Source organism: Bacidia gigantensis, assembly GCF_019456465.1.
Source record: "Bacidia gigantensis strain McMullin 20006 chromosome Unknown contig_244, whole genome shotgun sequence".
NCBI lineage: Eukaryota > Fungi > Ascomycota > Lecanoromycetes > Lecanorales > Ramalinaceae > Bacidia > Bacidia gigantensis.
The window spans coordinates 1301967-1321434 of record NW_025408600.1 but is presented as its reverse complement, the minus strand read 5'-3'; the positions used below and the strand labels follow the sequence as shown (position 1 = coordinate 1321434).

The following is a 19468-nucleotide window of genomic DNA, read 5'->3' as shown; positions in this document are numbered from 1 at the left end:
TCTCACCCAGCAACCCTCCCTTATCGTACTCACGCTTTGGGTATTCCCATCGTCTACACCTACACACACAAACATAATGCTCTGCCAGAGGGTTTACTCTGCTGGCCGTGAATTACGTCTGGGTCCTCGCAGATATAGAGCCAACCTTTGTTCGTCGTTAGAAGTGAATCTGAGAGCTGTTGGCGTCTCGAAACAATAAAAATATATATCAACAAGCCGCCCAAAGATGGCGAAGTGCCAATCAGTGCCAATTAAATTGTCGCAGAAGTAACGAAACGTTGCACGGTATTCAAGATGGTGGAAAAAGCAGCCAGGCAAATTACAAATCCTTCACGGCATAGGGTTTGACGTGTAGCAGCAGTCTACTTCGGCATATAACATATGAGGTGACGATCCTAGGATGGGACTCGAGCTCTGCAATAGTTCGGACGCTGCAGACAGAAAATCTTGAACAAAAAGCTCGTTCAACATTACGTTCAACATTACCATCATCATATCTGTCGATGCCGATAATCTCCGCATGCAAAATAGGACCTGAAACTCTATGACTTCAACCTCAGATACCTCCAAAGAAAAAGGCGAGAGAACACCATGGAAAGGAATAGACAAGCAGAAGCCTTCGAGATCTTCAAACCTGCAGCAATGTAATCTTTTATCCACGATGGGATCGTCAACAAGCTTCGAAACGACTGGATGGACTGTGAAAACATCTCTTCACAGACCCACTTTCAAGGTTTTGGTGCCTTGTTCCCAAAAAGCAAGACATTAATGAACCGTTGGGTCAAAAGACAAGTCTCGATGCTGTGAAGTCACATGCAGATAAAGGCCTTTGATACCGAAATCTGGTCCTATACTTAGCTTGCAGTCAGTCTCATGCAGCTAAATTGACATGAGAAGGAGACGATGTCTTGGCTACCTTCATTAGGACCAGATGTCCAATAGGACGTATGCATACTGGTGGGAAGTCTTAGCGAACTTCCAAGGATCGAAGAGAGGACAGCTACCAGACTGTATTCGCTTATCGCAAGAATACCAGCCGTCTCATACGTCTCTAACTAGTGGGACTAGATACTGATCGAAGAAATAGACTCTCCAGTGTGCTTCAATCTCAGGTAACGGTTGACTCATTCAATCGCTCATGGGAATGCTGTTATTCGGCAACGAGAAGTGAAAGCTTTGTTCCCGACAAAGAACCACTACGATTTGGAGAGCTTAGAAGGAGATATTGAAACATAGAAGCCTCACGAGAAGACCATTTGACACGGCCATAAAAAACCGCATCTTTCAGATAAGGAGCGACACAGCTTGTGGGGAAGTCACCTTCAATCACGCAGCATATTCTGGATCCACTAGCAAGCTGCTACCTCTCTCACGAAATGTCGCCGCGGACATCGGACATTCAACGAAAGGGAGTCGCTACTTCAGAAAGGAAAGGAGGTGTGATCGCCGACCTGCAGCCTAAGATAGAGTCCTACGTCAGGTTTGAAGAAAAACACCTTCAAGTCGATGAGCTCGGAGCAAAGAAAAGGCTCCTACGACATGGTGAACTCCGCGACGGCGTCCGTAAAGTTGACTTCTCAGACTACAAATGGTCTACACACCACAAATGGTCTAAACGCCACAATTCTTAATATAGAGTGGGAGCTTGACACACCAACCATCGCACTCGAAGGACTTTTCACCAACCCGTCGACGACGAGTTGCATCGACTGTGCAAATATACTTAAAAGTGGATCATAGACTTGAACCCAATTAAACCATGGAGATACCGTTCATGACTCCGAGAACAACAATCAAGAGACTCTGTAAGCGGTTTACAAAGGTGCCTTCAGCTGGCCGTTGACCTGCCGTCGCTCATGGAACAGTAGGCAGCTAGACTCGACGAAACGTACAAAGACTTATGGAAGAACAGTCTTGAAGTCTCGTCAACTTACGGTATTAGTGAGAGAGGCACCTACCCCAGAACGTATGCGATGAAGGCCGGGGGGCAATCAACCAGGATCCATAAAACCCACTACTTGAACATGTCAAGCAAGAGACACAACATCTCGCGATGCTGCTCTTTGCGAAATGACAAGAGGAGATCAAGTTTGATACTATATCATTCGATGACTACATATGAGCATCCATCTATCTTTGGGGTTTATTGACGGCTTTCTGTGTAGTAGCTTCTACGTTGGGCAAAGAGATTGAAGGGAGGCGATGCCTTCTCCGTCTCGGAATATTTCGCGCATGATTTCGCTTTGAAGTTAGATACCCTCTTCTATTAGTGATAGCATAATTAGAGCTTCCTTGATTTTTTGCCCTCCTACTCCCCTTGTGGCGTTCAAGTTAAGTTCGCTTATACTTTATGCGTTCAAGTTCATGCGATGAGCTTTCCCTGCTGTTGAACGATGACTAGCTTAGATTCGTTTAAAGGAACTACTGACGGCAGCTTGGCTGTGTGGTGGAAATCAGCCTTAGACGCGTCGGTGTAGTAAGTGATGTGGGATTAGGATGAGGTAGAGGGTTATGTAACGGCGTATGGATAGAGAGAAATGAATTTTTTTATATGTATCTTCGTTGTGTTTAGGTTTTCTAGTATTGTCTTACTATGATGGTGTATATGGTTCGATTTTCCAAGACACCTCTACCTAGGATGGTGTATGTGATTTGACTTTCCAAGATTTCTCTAACATGCATGTGCGTTGTTCCAATACTGTCCATCCAGTTTACCAACCACCCGATGGGTCGATGACCCATCTACCCCGAGAATATTTGCAGTCATTAAAACTCGCTTTTGCCTCCACGTCCGTAATGCCCCAACTCTCCAGAACCTTTTTTACCAACGGTTTTCTGAAACTTACGTGGGCTGGAATGTCTTCCATGCGCTCATAGACGTTACTGCCATCATAGTGTCCGCGTAATTGAACATCAGCCTTGAGAAGCTGCTGAACATCGAGCCTCCAAAATCTTGATGCCGAGGGACTTGTACCCCAATACAAAGCCAGCAGTAATCTTGGGGCAGCTCGAGCAACTCGAATCATGTCGTCGCCATCTTCCGGATGTGGGTCAAACCCAACTTGACCGTCCTTCTCTATGATCTGTTTTAAAAGAATCGATTTGTTCGAATAGGGAATTTTGAGCCAGTAAGCTAAGAAGATGGCAGTCTGGATGGCTTTTTCTAGTTCAATCCGGTAGGCTCTGAGCTCAATCGGACAGTTGCGTTGTCGATACTTGAGTAGTTCAGTCATTAAAGACCCATAGCGGGAGGGGCGTGACTTGTCTTCCTTCGAGCTTGCGTGCATTAGGTACAATCCTATGGCATTTAGGATACAGTCCATGGCTTGAGGCTTGGATATTTTGTAGTTATCGGTATCCAAGAATTGACTGGGCATCTTCGTTAATTTGAAGTAGATGAGCCCTTCGATACGTCTGTCTTCAAGAATTTGGTCTCGAAGAAGGCCTTGAGTACTGGTATCGGCAATCCGAACACCGTCCACTATTCCGCGAAGCGCTGCGTCCTCGATATCTTGGTCCAACCTTCGAAAAACTGTTTGGTAGACTTTGGTTCGGCAAAAAGGACATGTCTGTTTAGGTGGTTGTCCTCCGTTAAGCCACTCATTGAGGCAGATAGAACCAACTGTGTGCCCACAGTGCAAGGTCAAAGGTACTTCTTCAGTAAACTGCTCATGACAGATATAGCATGTATCTGTGTGAATATCAGGATATTTGGAATGGTTCAGCTGTCTGGACCCACTTCGGTAAGCTCTACCTCGACAATAGAGGCAAGTGTCTTTGAGTTGTCGTCCTCCATTGAGCCACTTATCAAGACAGTTAGAACCTAAAGTGTGCCCACAGTGCAAAGTTAGAGGTACTTCTTCACCATAGTTCTCGTGGCAGAGGTGGCATCTATTTGCGTTGAGACCACGGTACGTTGGGCGATCAGCTCTTTCAACTGTCGCCGTCGGAGAGCCAACGCGAGCAGGTCTCGCCACCAGTGTATCGTAAAACCAAGTGGGCTGTGTACCTGCAGGGGTGGTTGCTGCTGGAAGAGAAGCATTCTGAGAAGGCATTCTGTAATAGATTTGTGACCGAGCTTGTTTTACTTTGTAGACGCGGAAACTGTTTGCTGATGATGTAGGTGACTAGCTAAACAGATTCTTTTTCAAAAGTAGCGTTGGATGTTCGGCAAGATGATGTCTGTCTTGCGAGCCAGTCGAGAGAGAGATATTGAACGTCCTTTTAAAGCCAATGGGCGTTTTCACGCCAATGTTCCATTGTTTTGGTAACGAGAGAACAATGGCATTGACTCGTGACAGAAGATCAGTCACACAGGTGCTGACATGTGAGACTTCGTGTCGCCGTCTTTGTGTCGTGTAACAATGATATTGATCATACCTCATGGTCTGCTAGAATTCTTTTATCATAGATTGAGGACGCGGACTGGTTGCAAAAGCTTTTCAGTTCAATTTTCAACTCACAGAAGCCGAGGTAAATCGAAGTTCGAAACCAACATGGCAGCAATCCGTCGCCTAAAAGGCATTGATACCCGAACTTGTCATATCTGCCATGAACAATTTGACGAAGAACCCGTGGAGGCGCCGCTGACGCTACAGTAAGTACGCCTTTCCGTACTCTGGTGGCGAATGCCTAGACAGAGCCAATGCACTTGTACTGACCATACTTGAATTTAGCTGCGGTCACACATTTGGATCCGTTTGTATCACCAATTGGCTCAACAAAGCCAACGAGCCAGGCTGTCCATTGGTGAGTACTGACAACTATCGACCCCTAGGTTCACCGTCTCGAAAACCTCAAATTTACTGACTCCATTATAGTGTAGAGTCGACGCTTGGCAAGCGAAACCACGACAGAAAGACAAAGATATCGAGGACGCTGCACTGTACGGCCTGGTAGAAGGACAGACGATAGAAGGGCTGCAAGAGCTTGCCCAAGCCCTGGTCTACTACAAGTTGAAAAAGTTGGATGTTTCGAAGCTGAAAAATGGTCGAGAACTCAAACAGCAACAGCTTTACGACTGTGTCTCATGGTCCATCAACTACTACGTGGTCAATGCATGGCTTGACGACAAATATTCTCCTGAAGGTGACATGTATCAGCGATTAGGGTATCAGCTGATCGAGACATTTGAGGCAGAGTATACGACAAGATTGCAGTCGATAGAGAAAGAACTCATTGAAGCTATCCGTCTGGGGCTCGCCAAAGCCCCGAGGCTGAACGTTCCCATGTCTCAGCGCATGGCTGCAGCTGACCGCCTTCTCGCCCCAGGTCTCATTGTGGGTCATCCAAGCGAGGACGTTAGAGTGGGTGATAGGTACGCGCGCTCCATGGTCCCTAGACTGATGGCATTTTTATCGCGAGTTCGTGAATGGCCTTCCGATCCAGTCAACTTTCCTGTCTGGAGACCCGATGTCGAAGCAGCTTTAGAGGCCGATCTCCGCGATCAAACTATGGATTTATTTGCGGTAAATGCTTATATCATGCGAGATCTATCTCATCCTCTAGTGACGCGAGATCACATCAACCAGACTCTACAGAGCTGGGGAGTCACTAACTTTGCGGCAAGGTTCGACAGAGAGACTGGGCGAATGTATGTGAGATAATCGGACGTGACTTGGCGGGGAAACAAGTAGTATATATATTTAATGATGATTTCTGATGTCAAAGTCCTCGAAACTTGCGTTTCTCATACCGTTGAAAAGAGAAAGCAGGCTGTCACTGGAATATAGATTTTCCACGGAAACAATTCCGCGCTTCTGCCTGATCTAAAAATAGGGAACGCGCTTTCCACGTGTTGTGGGCTTGGCATTCATCTCATCCACCCGAGTTCTCGCAACGTAGGAGGCCTCACTCTTTGCTTCTGTGATCCTCTATATCGACAGAGACATGAGATGCCTTCCTCCGGTGCTAGTGCCCCACACCCTGGGGTTCCCAGCTTCAGCACGTCTAGCTCCACACCATCACCTTCGAGATCACTCTTTGTTGCCCCGACTACCAGTGCTGCTACAGGCTCTGACACTCGTTCAACCAGTATCAACGGCTCTCCTATCAACATGTTCACTTTTTCTCGATCTCCCAGCTCTGCACAAACACCACCAACTCTGCCGCTCTCTGGACAACAAAGACCCTCTGAGATTTTCCCCTCTAGATCTCGACGAACTAATGCCGGCTCAGGCCTTTTCGCTCCTCTGACCTCTTCATCGCCATCCTTTGTAGCTAGTCAGTCAGCACCAATGCCCACCTTCAGTGCGACAACAAGTGCGCGCGGTGGTGGAGCTCCCCCGACTTCACTTTTTGGCGCGCCTTTGCCGCCTCTTGACTATTCTGGCTTCTCCTTTGGTACACAAACAATGGGGTCAGCTGTAGCGACATCAGAAAGCTCCACAACACTGACTGCAACCCCATCAAATGTGACACAGACTTCGACAATGTCTAATCACCCACCACTAGCTGCTGCGAGCTTAAGTGGTGCATTCAGTACTCGCACTTCAGCAAACTCGCCCAGTGCGATGCAGAACAGATCAGCGGCTATCAATAGACCCCTAGCAGGCTCCTCTACCGTGCCTCAATTTGGGAACATCCCTGCCCACACAGCATCTACCGCTGCAGGTCCTCAATCGTCCACTCAAATTCCTTTCAGAGGCTTAGACACACCAGAATGTTTGATCTGCTATGAATCCTTTCTTGATGGGAAAGAGGCGCCTTTGACGCTACAGTACGTATGAATTCTTTATCCCGTCCAAATGAACGCTCGATATCAATCTTTTATTGCCAATGCTGATCTTGCGCTTCCAGCTGCGGTCACACCGTCGGATCGCGCTGCATTGCGAAGTGGCTGAACAAGACCGAAGATGGTGATAAGACTAGTCGGACTTGCCCCTCCTGCCGCGGTGAAGCATACCGTGTGATCCCGAGACAAAAAGACGAAGCAATCGAGAATGCAGCCCTGTACCAAAAGGTCGAGGGTGAGGTCTTTCCGACATTTGACGCAGCTCTCTCGGCCTTGATCGCCAGCAAAATGTTTAACCTCGACAGCACCCAAATCGCTTCGACGTACAAACTTCTTAACGAACAATACCTTGACTGCATCGTCAGTGCAATCGACAACTATCTTGAAAAGGCTTCCGATGAGGCTGACACGGAAACTTCCGCCATTTCTGGAAAACCTGGTGGCCCTTATCATGGATTCCGAAATGCCGTGAAGCAACATATGCTTAGAAGCTCTTTCACCAGAAGACCCCGCTACGAGGAAGAACTGACCCTAGCGATCGAGAAAGCCATTTATTCATGCCGTCGGTCAGAAAGCCCCATATCAAAGCGAATCGAGATGGCAAGATTTATCATCTCCAACCGCGGTCGATTTGACCCACGTGAGGCTGACGGCAAAGTCGACCTTCGCGATGCTGCAGGGGCCACCCCTCGACTAAGGCTTGTTCTGTCAAGGGGCTTCTACCATTATCCACTCTGGAGGCCAGATGTCGAGAACCTTATTGCTGTGGACTCCATCATTCCCCAGAAGCTCAGCAATCCAACAGTTCGACAGGACGTCGACAATGACCCTTCTCAGCCATCTTTCGTGAAGCCGTTCGTGAAGCGGACTTTAGAAAGCTGGGGTATCACCGATGTTGAGGTAAAATAAAGCGCAAGAACACATGGCATACAAATACTTGCGCATTCAATTTGGAGAAATATCTGGGAATATTGGAAAGCCAGGGTCGTCGGATACGACTTTCTACTAAATTGTATCAATCTTGAAGATTCGTCATCAGCTTGCATGGAACTTGCATATTGGAACCTTGTGATAGATTCAAATCAGGCCATTCTGGAAACTCATTGAACTTGGACAGCCTATCAACTTCTATTACCAATTCAAATAGACTAATCGTCTGATAATTGGTGGCGCAGAAAGGCCTCATTCAAAAATCATAAAGCTGGGTAGTCACAGATTTTGTCGCAAGATTTGACGAACACGCTATGGCAATGGTTTTGTGACGAGACGCGCATTGATCTGTATATAGTACAAAAGAACCCTGAGTGAGGGTTGATAGAGACCAAAAAATTCCTCCCCTTGACACATCGATCTTGGTTCAATTCGGTTTCTTCCGGGCGGTCAAGGATCTGCGAGTTGAGGTTTCGTCGTCAATGCATACACATAACTCCTTGCGATATGAAACAATCAGCAGCTCCGGCTCTACATTGTGTTTCAGTATCAAGCTTGTCTCATCTTGGCTCGATCTGACCCTATCGCGGTTTGGGGCCGTTCTTCGATGCCGGTCTCGCCCAAAAATTCCTGGCGGTTAGGGTCTCAAAGACGGAGACCATTACCGCCGGCCCCCTCTGCCGGAACATTATAGAAATCACTGGGATTCTAACCAGATGTTTACTTGAATTTGATTGCTACCCTTATTCAATGGCTCATGCTTACAAGATAATGAAGACTAAACCTACAGCGATAGTACAAACAACGCCTGTCAAAATCAGATCCGCATTGAACAAGGTCGATTCCTACACGACGGAGCTCATGCCCGTACCGTGATAAGACATACTACCTATTCCAGTCTTGTCATTCCGAGGTTCACTGGCTTTGCGCCATCACCACCAATGGCCTCTCCAGCCAACGCGACCGTTAGTGCTGACGTCGGTCGATCAACTGTTGAGAGTTCTGCTTCAAGTCCGTTTGGTGTCACCGACTCACCTTCAGGGTCTGTCAGCTCAACTGAGCCGTTGTCAGATGCATCTTTGTCCAATGAAGAGAGCGAAAACATTCGAATCTCGCTCCTAGGTATCGACACCCCCGAATGTAGCATTTGCCATAAGTCTTTCAGTAAAGGAGAAGAAGCGCCTCTCACGCTGCAGTATGTGGAAACCCTTACGCATCATGATTGAGCCGCAGCGGATCATTTCAATATCATTGTCAATCGTTTCGATTGCTAAGTTTGGGTCTTTAGCTGTGACCACACATTTGGATCTAAGTGCATTACTAGATGGCTTAACATGCCCGATAAGCCTCGCCAAACTTGTCCTGTCTGCAGAAGTCAAGCTTATCGCATAGTCCCACCGCAAAAGGATATAGCCATCGAGAATGCAGCTCTATATCGAATAGTCGAGGGCGAGCGCTTTGAAAGTGATGACTTGGCTCTCTCGGCTCTGATAGCTACCAAATTGCTGAAGCTTGACTCCGCCAAAGTGGCTCCAGAAACCGAACTGCATAGTGACCAGTATATTGACTGCATCATCAGTGCAGTCGACTATTATCTTACCAAGGCTCAAGAATATGAAACGGAATTTCCAATTCATTTTTCTGGGGTAGGCTCTTACAGCGGGCTCCAGGAAGCCGTAGAGAAGCTCAAACTCAGGAGCTCTTCCATCAGAAAACCTTTTTTTGAGGAAGAGGTAGCGGCAGCGATTAAGAAAGTGATCTTCTCGGATTCTGCACTGAATGTTCGTATATCAAAGCGAGTGGGTTTAGCAAACCGCATGTCATCCTGGTGCGGTCCAATCGACTCAAATCTGCAAGGAGATAAACGATATACTCGAAGAGCAAAAATTATGACCCGACGATTAATATATGTTCTATCCTCAGAGTTCGATCATTACCCACTATGGAGACCGGAAGTGGAATTGCTCTCGAGTCTTGATCAGGACAGTCTAAGAAGATGGAAACCCGATTTTCGCGCCACCCATAAGGATTTCAACGCCAGTGAAGATTTCAAAGCCCGTGAGGACGTCGATAAAGACCCCTCCCAATTTACCTTCGTGAAACCTTTCATTGAGCGTACACTCGAAAGCTGGGGTATCACCGACGTGAAGGTAGAGTGACATTAACGGGAGTTCGAAGAAAATGGCAGAGAGAGAGAACTACACTTACTGTGCCGGGCAATTTTAGATAGATGGGCATTATGTTTGATGGGGCATGGATCGTTTTGCAACAAGCATAGCACAGGAAATTCATATCATAGATACAGATAAAGCTACCCTGGAAAAATTCATCAAGTTTGCACCGTCTTCCCAGACCCTGCTGCAACTTTCTCAAACTCGGCACTTCACCATCGGTCATATTTGAGCGTATTCAAACACAATAGATGAATGGACTTGTGCATTCTATAAGTATTTTGGACCTGAGTCACTGAACAAGGATGGGATTCAAGTAATGGGCGACGAAGCCTTTGTAACAGGGGACTTATAAGACGTCATCATGTTGAACATTCAAGTGGTCCGGAATCTTAATTATCGATACAAGCGTGTATCAGCACTAAGTCAACTAAACGAGGATAGGGCTTAAATCGTAGGAGACAAGGCGTTATGATAGTAGCTTTCGGGAATTATTTGTTTTTGATAGCATTAAATATAACTCTTTCATTTCAGGTGAAACAAGAAAGATACAATATTAGTAATGAATGAACATTCTTCAACGGTAGCAATGACTATTTCATTTTGAAGGAAACAAGAAAAGCACGATATTAATAATAAACAAACATATTCGGTAGTTTAGATCAGAGGAGCCAGTAATACAATGGTGCAGACATACGATGCAAATCAAAAATTCTTCTCAGAACGATTATGGTAAATCTCTAAACACTGCCTCGGCATCACGCTCCACTGTCCACGTCCACGTCCCCCTTCCCCTCTCCATCCCCAATCGTCCCCACTATCCCCACCAAATCATCAATCACACACTTCACAGCCAGTAAACTCTCCGCACTTGAACCACGTGCACCAAGTAACCCATCGATCTTCGCCTCCAAAGCAGAATCACTTCTCCCATCCCTCACAGCATCCTTCAACTCCACCATCACAGCGCCCAATTCCCTCCCCGTCAACGGCAGCGTCGTCGCCACATCACCCCAAAGTCCACTAATCTCTCTTTCATTCTTGTGTCTCGCAAGCTTCCCTTGATATTCCTCTCGTTTCTCAAAACGGTCCAGAGCCTCATTCAACACCATCGCCTTGGTGAGCTGCCCACCATCTTTTTGCCCCTCAATCCCGATTTCTGGATGCTGCACTAACCACGTGCGTACGAACTGGCCTTTCATCCACCTCTCCGCCTTCTTGCCGCCGCCGCCTCCCTTCTTCCCCATATCCCCCTCACCCTCATCCTTATCCTTGGCCTTGCTAGAAACAAAGACATCCCGGCGGAAGAACCTGCACCGCACCATCCACACAAACAGCTCATCCAGCGTCGCAAAACCCTCCTCATATCTCCGGCCACACAGGCCGAGGAATGAGAAGATCTCATCAGGCACTGAAGTCAACACCAGGACACCATGACGCTTACTCACCTTCTCAATCTCCGGCATCCGCAGCTGGAGCCCGCATTCTGAGATAGCTAGGTCATACCGCGTCGCCATCATCCCGAGCAGCGTCCACAGATCGCCGTATGAATGCAACACTGTCGCCCAGGGGAAGATGTCCAGCTCAATTTGCTGGACGTCGAGCTGGAAATGCGGTTTCCGAGGATCCCTTCCGTGGTCCAACAGATCCGCATACCTCTGTTCGCCTTCCAACAGGCTGAATGGTAAGGGGATGGCGAAATGGAGGGATGTGCCGTTCTTGGTGAACGCGTTGGCGTTTAGTGACCATTGGAGACGTTGGAGGTCGACTTCGTGGGGGTGGTGGGGGGTGTGCACGAGGATGTCGACGTCGCCGTGGTCGGGCTTTTCTGGTGCGGGAGCGGGGATGATGGGGTGGGGAAAGTGATCTTGGATGATCGGATGGCATGTGTCGCAGACTGCGGAGTACTGCGTAGGTGATAATCGGACCACTGAGATGTGGGGGTGGGATCTGGTGAATACTGCGCCGCCCATGGTGGTCGCGTCCTTTCCCTTTGGTTGGTGTCAGTGAGGTCTATTTATCTATGAGGGCCTGAAAGCGCCTTTTCGACCGAGGTTTTGGTTCCAGGGAAGGTGTTATTGGGAGGCGGAGGAACATTCGCAGGCTGGTGTTTGAGTGCCTAAGGAAATGGACGCCACACCTACCGAAGGAATGGCTCTGAGGCTGGGGATGTTAGACGAGTGGCTTTGACCGATTCGTCTTCAATGAGCGATCAAAAGGGCCGAAATGCTCAGAATGGGTCGTGTGGTGACACTATTATTTACGTGACTCATGAGGGCTGTCCGTGAGGCGTCGCGCCTTCCGCGTTTAACACAAAGGTAAGTCCCGCCCAAAAATGCCATCGTGGTTTTAGGCTCGTTGATAAGCAGCTTTTACGACATCTTCAATGGCAATATTACCCTGGAAGTTTTTTGCTCGGCATACGATGCGTGGGCTACGTATTGAAGGTTGTGTCTTGAGGTACACGGCCCAGCCAAAGTGATACCCTCCGTGCAAAGTCTGCGGTCAATGACGATAATTCACAACCTGAAAGCTAAGGCTCGATGAGTTCATCGTGGTCCAGATGGTACGCGGAGAATTGATTTGACTGTAAAGGGGTCGTGTTGCCCTCAGTACTGTCGCTGTCGTAGGGCGGAACAGCGCTAAGAATAGATAGAGCTTGTCTTGCTTCCCCAGATTAAGGTCTCGAACTTGCGTTCATCACAGCAAGCGATTCGCGCTCTAGTGACTTTGGTGTCTCATCCTGTAGGACCAGACAAGGTATTCAAGGAATTGAAGTATCTCTTTCGTGAAGACGTATACTTCCTGAAAGCGATATCTATGTCGAGTTTTTCTCAGACCAAAGTCCCTTGTCTCATACGACGATCGAAAAATGAGCACGCTTAGCTCTGTGGTCTCTTTCCTTCTATTACTTCTTGGCGTCGCAGCGCTCGACTACCAAATCACGTGCATGCCGTTCCAGCACAATCCTAGGCGCACGACAAATGTGCAAGTGGGTGCCGTCGATTGCTTTCGCACCTTTTCAGACATGACACGAGAAGACAACGCCTCCGAATTGTCAACATGGCAGAACTTTCAAAGCTCGGATCCGACAATTAAAATTCTGCCCTTTCACTGGGGCGTAATTCAGTGTCAGACCAAGCTCCTCGTCGATACTGGCAAGCAGCCCTTTAGCGACCAGCTCACGATCAACAGTCTCGTCGCCATTGCTGTGCAGATGTTCGACACATGCATATTGAGACCTGCAACAGGAGGATTGGTCCGGAATTATGGAGGATGGGTAATGGTTGGCAGGAAGCAGGATATTAAATTTGAGCTCATCGTGGGCCAAATGCCGAACGCGGCAAATGAGACCACTTCTGGCAATAATACGGGTCCAGACAGTCAAGATACTCTATACTGAGAAGTTTCTGGAATGGACTCGTTGTGAGGCGCAATTGGATGTTCGCACTCAATTTCAGCAGGGAGAATTGCCCCTTAGACCAACATTTCAAAAGGTTGCGCCAAGCAGCACAAATGCACTGTGCTGGAAAGTTGAGGAGTGTGAAAGGGTCTTCCAAGCCCGAATGAAGAGGATGAGCATGGTGGTTAAGCAATAGTTCAAAGACAATGGAAGGGTCAAAAAGGCAAAAGCATAGCCGTGGTAGTCGCTTAGAGAGAAATGACGCCGTTTCAATCTTGAGCAACTCTCGACATTCCGAGAGCAACTATTAAGATGTGATAATGGCCCATGAAACGATTCCATCCGCTTACATAAATGGCATTGAAAGCACACTGCATGTAAAGGAAGCACAAAAAGGTCAATAGAAAGTTTCGAATTCGAGAGAGCTGCTGACTCAGTGATTATTAAGCTTATTCATGGCAGTGGACCAATCAAGGACCCGGAGATTCGGATGACGTAGCTGGCCGGATTCTTCTCCGTCTCTTATTGAGCAACCATTTACAGAGCAAGCATCATCCCAATACATCAGCCGTCAATTATCCGCGTATGGCTCCTCATGATACTCCTTAGGTCGAAGTGGGACATCTCTATTTCCATTCGACGCTTCGTTGTGCGGGGTGTGGAAGGACGTCTCGTATGGCTCCTCCGCTTGTGGTGTGATCCTAGCAAGATGCCTACGTGCACCCGATACCCAATCCAGCGTCGCTGAATGACCAGTGACACGATTCTGCATCATCAGCTGGGGCATTCAAAGAGCACCAAAGTATGACAACTTACATCCCAAACCACAACCGTCTTCTCCGCCCACTTCACGCGCGCCTGGAAATCCGCCCCGAACGCGATGTGATCGAAGAGGAACTTGAGGAGCACGTCGCTCTCTTCCTTCTTTAACCCGACGATACCGCGGGTGACTTCGATGCATTAGAAGATGTCATCTCGCGCTCTTATGGGCTGTACTTACACTGCGGGTTGACGAACAACGCCTTCTCCCCCGTCGCGGGATGCGTCCTTACAAGCGGATGGACGTGCGTCACCGGCTCCCTCCTTACAATAGATTCCCTTGAACGCGCAGAGTCCGCTTGCTCGATACCCGAATGCACCGCTTTGAGCCCATGCAGCCTCTCGCGGAACGCGGGGCTGAGTCTCTGATATGCTTCCGCTTGGTTGACGAACAAGGTGTCACCACCGCTGCTCGGCTTGTCGAGCATGTACAGGAAGGTGGTACCTGGTGGTTGTTTCTCGTACGTCACGTCGCTGTGCCATGCCACTGTCGAAGTGCGAGTCTCGAGGAGAGTCTCGCCTGACTTATCGTCTGTTCCGCGATGCACCAGGTGGATCTCAGGATGACCTTCAGGGGCGCCGGAGGTTGGGTGGATGTGCAGGCGTCCGAAGTACTCGCTATATTTGAGGGCGTCGCTGATGGGCAGATCGGCGAAATCTTGATCGCGGAAGACGAGGACTTTTCGTTGGGCGGCAAGCAACGCCAACTGATCTTTGCCGGCGTTCGTGAGGCTGGTCAACTGGATTCCGGAGATTGTTGTGCCAATGGTAGGCGTCAGTTCTTCGACTTTCGCAGAGGGTCCTAGTAATTCTGGGAAGTTCTTGTCTGCGTCCAGTCCATGCTCTATGTGGTTGAATCGCTCCAAGGGTGGATACTTATCATCTGGGTTCCAGACAGGGAGGTAATTCTTGTAATGAGCACGCGGATGGTGCTCATCGCCTTCTTCTTCCAATTTTCTGTTGTAAGTCTGTGCGCCTGCTGCTTGCTCTTTGTAGTCGCCAGTGCCCTTCTTGATGGGAACTGCCTCGGTCTGAGCGTGTGAGTTCGAATTACTGGTTGCTATTGGTGCCATGGTGACAGTTGACACGTCTGGAATCTCACGGTAGTGAACGTGAGAGGTTAACATCTTGGCCTGATGTTGGCTGCTATTATACTAGACGATCCCCCACTGACTTCATGCCAGTGATGTCACGGTACCTGGATACAAGTATGCGTACGACAATTGCACAGATGCTACAACGGAGATAACGTTCTCTGGGCCTATCGGGGCTCCTGGAACAAAGTTGGAGGCCTTTGAAAGACCATGCGGAAAGGCATCCGGCTTGCATGCTATCACGCCATCTCCATGCATTTAGCGTGGTTCGGCAAATTGATGCCAACAACCAAAAGCGAGGAGAACGCTGCATTAGTATCAGTGCTAGACCTTTCATTTCCCTGTCACTTGTCGGAGCTTTAACGTGGCGAAATTGTGTGGGATTGCGACATCTTTGGTCAAAATGATTCCAACAACCTGGAACGAGCTTCACTTGCCTAAAAGCGTTGGCTCGGCCGCTGTTGATGGTGGTCGACGCTGGAGCATCGGATGTCTACAGCAAATGAGAACCAGAACCGATAGATTCTCTTTTCAAAGATCGCATTGTTCAATAGGATCGTAATGTGCCTTGCCGGCCGCTACCACATTGTGTGGATGTAAATGACGACAACCCCTACTGATAGCGCGGATCGCTCTGCTATAACAGACGGTAGCCCCCTATGCCACCATGCACATTCCGCAAGACAGTATCTGACCATAGACTCTGCAAAAATGGGTGTTGATGAGAGCAAATCATCAGCAACAGCGGCGGTTGAGCCCGTGGAAGGGGTAGCGAGACGAGGTGGTGTTTCCAAGTTCTTGTCAGGCCTCAAGTCGAGAGCTCAGGAGGAAAAGTCGACCTTTGCCGCGGGTGCAGGTACACAAGTCAACACCCAGAGCGATGATGGAGAAAGTCTTCGCAGCTTGAAAGAGACTGAACTTGGTGTCAATACTGAGCATGGTCTGGAACAATACTATGTCCCAATTGATACATACGAAGGGAGACATCGGTATGATCCAAAGGCAACATGGACACCTGACGAAGAGAAGGCGTTGATTCGAAAGCTTGACTTTCGCGTCTGCGCCTACGTCTGTTTTATGTTTTTTGCCCTGCAGCTCGATCGAGGCAACATCTCTCAAGCTCTGTCCGACAACCTCCTGAAGGATTTGCACATGAATACCAATGATTACAACACGGGACAAACAATCTTCTACGTCTCTTTTCTGGCTGCTGAGTTACCATCCCAATTGGTGAGCAAGAAGATAGGGCCAGATAATTGGATACCGATTCAAATGATCTCCTGGAGTATCGTCGCTAGCTGCCAGTCAAGATTGAGTGGACGAGCCACCTTCTTCTTTTGCAGATCCTTACTCGGCATCATCGAGGGTGGCTTCATACCCGATGTGATATTGTACTTGAGCTACTTTTACAAGAGCAAGGAACTCCCCATACGACTGAGCTTTTTCTGGGGGGCTTATGCAATGACGTACATCATCTCGGCCTTTCTCGCGTATGGCATCTTGCATCTTCGGGGCCACAACGGCATGGCTGGTTGGCAATGGCTCTTCGCTCTTGAAGGGGCCTTGACAGCAGCAATAGGCATACTCTCATGGTAGATCTTATGCGTGCTGGAGCATACATTCTTCTAACGTTGCTTAAAGGTTCTATCTCCCTCCATCTCCATATCAGACGGCAAGTCGGTTCCGTGGGAAGAACGGGTGGTTTACCGAAAGGGAGGAGGTAAGGTTTAAACAACCAACCATATTTATTCAAAGCTGAAAGTTCTAGGTTGTGCTGGCCAATAGAATCATCAGAGACGATCCTTCGAAAGGCGACATGCATAACAGGTAAGACGATCCTCAATCACGCTGTACTTATATGAAGCTGACTTTCATTAGGCAAGCAGTCACTCCACGCCTACTGTGGGAAGCCCTCAAAGACTATGACATGTGGCCAATCTATCTGCTCGGCCTCACTTGGACCACCGCAAATCAATGCGCCAATGCCTACATCACGCTCATTCTGCGCTCGCTCAAGTTTGACACCTTCGAGACGAATCTACTCACTGTACCTGCGTACGTGCTATTCATCTTGCAGCTCATCTTTTGGACCTGGTTCTCGGAGAAGATCAATAATCGCTACATCATCATTCTCATGTGCCAATTCTGGATCCTTCCTTTGGTAGTTAGCTTAAAGACTTTGCCAGGCGGCCCAGCCTACGCGTGGAGCCGATATGTACTGATCTTGATGCTTGTTGGATTCCCATATGTTCATGCTATTATCGGTGAGCCATCCAACGCATACACGTACATCAAAGCTAACTCCAGCCGTGTAGTTGCCATGACTAGCCGTAATGCTGGCTCGGTACGTACTCGGACCGTCGGCTCAGCACTATACAATATGTGTGTTCAAGCGTCAAACATCATTTCTTCAAACGTAAGGGCCATCTCATTTTCCAGGCGCACCAATCTGACCGCTCTACGTTGCGTCAAAGACCCAGCTGACAGTGGCGGCAACGGTAGATCTACCGTGATAAAGACAAGCCCCTCTATCGGACCGGAAATGCAGTCCTCATTGGCCTTTGCTGCTACAACATAGCGCTCATAATCGCCTCGAAATCATACTACATGTGGCGCAATGCAACCCGAGAAAGGAAATGGAACAGCATGTCCGAAGCAGAGAAGGCAGACTACCTTCGGACGACAACCGATAAGGGAAACAAAAGGTACGAATGTCGCCAGCTGACGTCTTTCAGCTCTGTTAATGACCTCGGCGTAGATTGGATTTCCGCTTCGCCCATTAATGTTGTCTGCCCGATCTTCCACCGATGGGAACGCCTCGTTTCGGCATCGGTGTTTCCCACCGTCGTTCCCGCCGCCCCTACGAGAGATGATCTAAAGTCAATGAGCATATCTACCATGTTTCAGATACAGCCCAGTCCAAGCACCCATTGGACACCGTTCCGATATCGTCCATACCATCAGTGAAGCTTGTGCAGATCAAGCCCTCGGCTGAAAACAGATGACAGATCATCTCCTACCCTCGCGACCCACACATGCTTTCACCACAACGTGCGCAGACTACACGAGGTCATCTCCACATTCCACATTCCCTAATGCAGATTTACCCCTGTCCCCCTTTTCAGCTCGCTTACAAGCTCTTGCGCCAAGCATCGCCCGTTCCTGCTTCGCCGCCGCCATCAACCTTCTTCCCCCAGAAACATCTCTTTGACTAGCGAGACCCGTGAGTCCGTCGACTGCTAACTCTCAGCTCCCCGCCAAGCCTCACGCTCTATCCTCCTAGCGTCTACAGATTCCATAATCAAGCTTCAGCCTCACCCAGCCTTATCAGAGTTGCTGAAACGTGCAATCTCCCCTCCCTTCCCCTCTTGCCTCCTCGTGACGATGATCCAAACGAGCATTCATCTTGCGAGCATAAAAGCGAGCGGGAATCCTGCTATGCTCATCATCTTCTTATTCGGTTAACACTTAGGCTCCCCAAACTTGTCAGCATCCTTATCGCATTATTACCCCCTACGAACAGATCAGAACAGCATGTCAGAAGGTTATCCCTCCCAAGGCCAAGGTGGAGGAGGGTATGAGGGCTTCGTGCCGCCTGTGGGGCCTCCGCCGCCAAATGTCCCCGAGGGCTGGAAGGCCGTTTGGCATGAGCATTATAAGACCTTGTGAGCCTCTCCCTCCGTCTGCCTCCCACCCTTGTTTGTTTGTTTCCGTTCCTCCTCGTTCGCTGGTTCCTTCGTTCCCCAGCAACCCGTCCCTTCCCCTCTCTCCAGTTCTTCACAAGCCCGAGAATGATTCTCGTACTTCATATCTCAACCACCGCCCCCTCGATCCCTCCTCCCTCCCTCTTCCCATCCATCCCACCCCCTACCTCTCCCCTCGATCCCCCTCCATCGACATTCCAGAAAACACCTAACAACCCCCCGCAGTTTCTTCGTCAACCTAACAACTCAGAAATCCCAATGGGAGGCTCCAACGGGTATCGCACCACCATCTGGTCCCCCGCCCGGGTACCTGTCCGAGAGGGATTTAGCTGAGGATGAGGCGTTTTGTGATGGTCATGGTTTGTCCCCCTCCCCTCCCCTCCATCCCCCTACCCCTCCTCCTACCCCTCCCCTTCCCTTTTCTTTTGTTGGTGGTGGTCGTGGTGGGAAGGGGAAAGCGGGGGTAGGGGGTAAGGAATGGTGGGGTAGGGGCAAGATGGCTAACATGACTTGAAAAAACAGGAAGTCCCGACCACCCGGCCGCCTGCGGCGCCAAAGAGCCGCATAAAGCGCATAAATTCAAGAAGGCGGTGAGGAAGTTGTTTGGACGGGGG

General features: G+C 48.9%; 7 protein-coding genes across 7 annotated transcripts; 4 read left to right on the top strand and 3 right to left on the bottom strand.

Moving 5' to 3' along the window:
* Positions 1-2711: 2711 nt before the first annotated feature.
* KY384_005069 (uncharacterized protein) lies at positions 2712-4042 on the bottom strand (the record flags this gene model as incomplete). Its single annotated transcript, XM_044813571.1, has 2 exons — positions 2712-3665; positions 3911-4042. 2 exons carry the CDS (start codon positions 4040-4042, stop codon positions 2712-2714), a joined length of 1086 nt encoding a protein of 361 aa, XP_044669849.1.
* A 454-nt stretch (positions 4043-4496) lies between these two features.
* KY384_005068 (uncharacterized protein) lies at positions 4497-5606 on the top strand (the record flags this gene model as incomplete). Its single annotated transcript, XM_044813570.1, has 3 exons — positions 4497-4597; positions 4677-4749; positions 4821-5606. The coding sequence occupies 3 exons, from the start codon at positions 4497-4499 to the stop codon at positions 5604-5606; spliced, it is 960 nt and encodes a 319-aa protein (XP_044669848.1).
* Positions 5607-6431: 825 nt separating this feature from the next.
* Positions 6432-7642, top strand: KY384_005067 (uncharacterized protein; the record flags this gene model as incomplete). Its single annotated transcript, XM_044813569.1, has 2 exons — positions 6432-6718; positions 6799-7642. The coding sequence occupies 2 exons, from the start codon at positions 6432-6434 to the stop codon at positions 7640-7642; spliced, it is 1131 nt and encodes a 376-aa protein (XP_044669847.1).
* Positions 7643-8604: 962 nt separating this feature from the next.
* Positions 8605-9822, top strand: KY384_005066 (uncharacterized protein; the record flags this gene model as incomplete). The annotated part of the gene is made up of 2 exons (XM_044813568.1): positions 8605-8819; positions 8988-9822. The coding sequence occupies 2 exons, from the start codon at positions 8605-8607 to the stop codon at positions 9820-9822; spliced, it is 1050 nt and encodes a 349-aa protein (XP_044669846.1).
* Positions 9823-10592: 770 nt separating this feature from the next.
* KY384_005065 (uncharacterized protein) lies at positions 10593-11273 on the bottom strand (the record flags this gene model as incomplete). The annotated part of the gene is made up of 1 exon (XM_044813567.1): positions 10593-11273. A coding segment is annotated over one exon (681 nt), but the record flags the coding sequence as incomplete, so codon positions are not given.
* A 2535-nt stretch (positions 11274-13808) lies between these two features.
* Positions 13809-15129, bottom strand: KY384_005064 (uncharacterized protein; the record flags this gene model as incomplete). The annotated part of the gene is made up of 3 exons (XM_044813566.1): positions 13809-14003; positions 14054-14187; positions 14238-15129. 3 exons carry the CDS (start codon positions 15127-15129, stop codon positions 13809-13811), a joined length of 1221 nt encoding a protein of 406 aa, XP_044669844.1.
* Positions 15130-15861: 732 nt separating this feature from the next.
* Positions 15862-17728, top strand: KY384_005063 (uncharacterized protein; the record flags this gene model as incomplete). The annotated part of the gene is made up of 2 exons (XM_044813565.1): positions 15862-16742; positions 17029-17728. 2 exons carry the CDS (start codon positions 15862-15864, stop codon positions 17726-17728), a joined length of 1581 nt encoding a protein of 526 aa, XP_044669843.1.
* Between the last annotated feature and the right edge of the window lie 1740 nt (positions 17729-19468).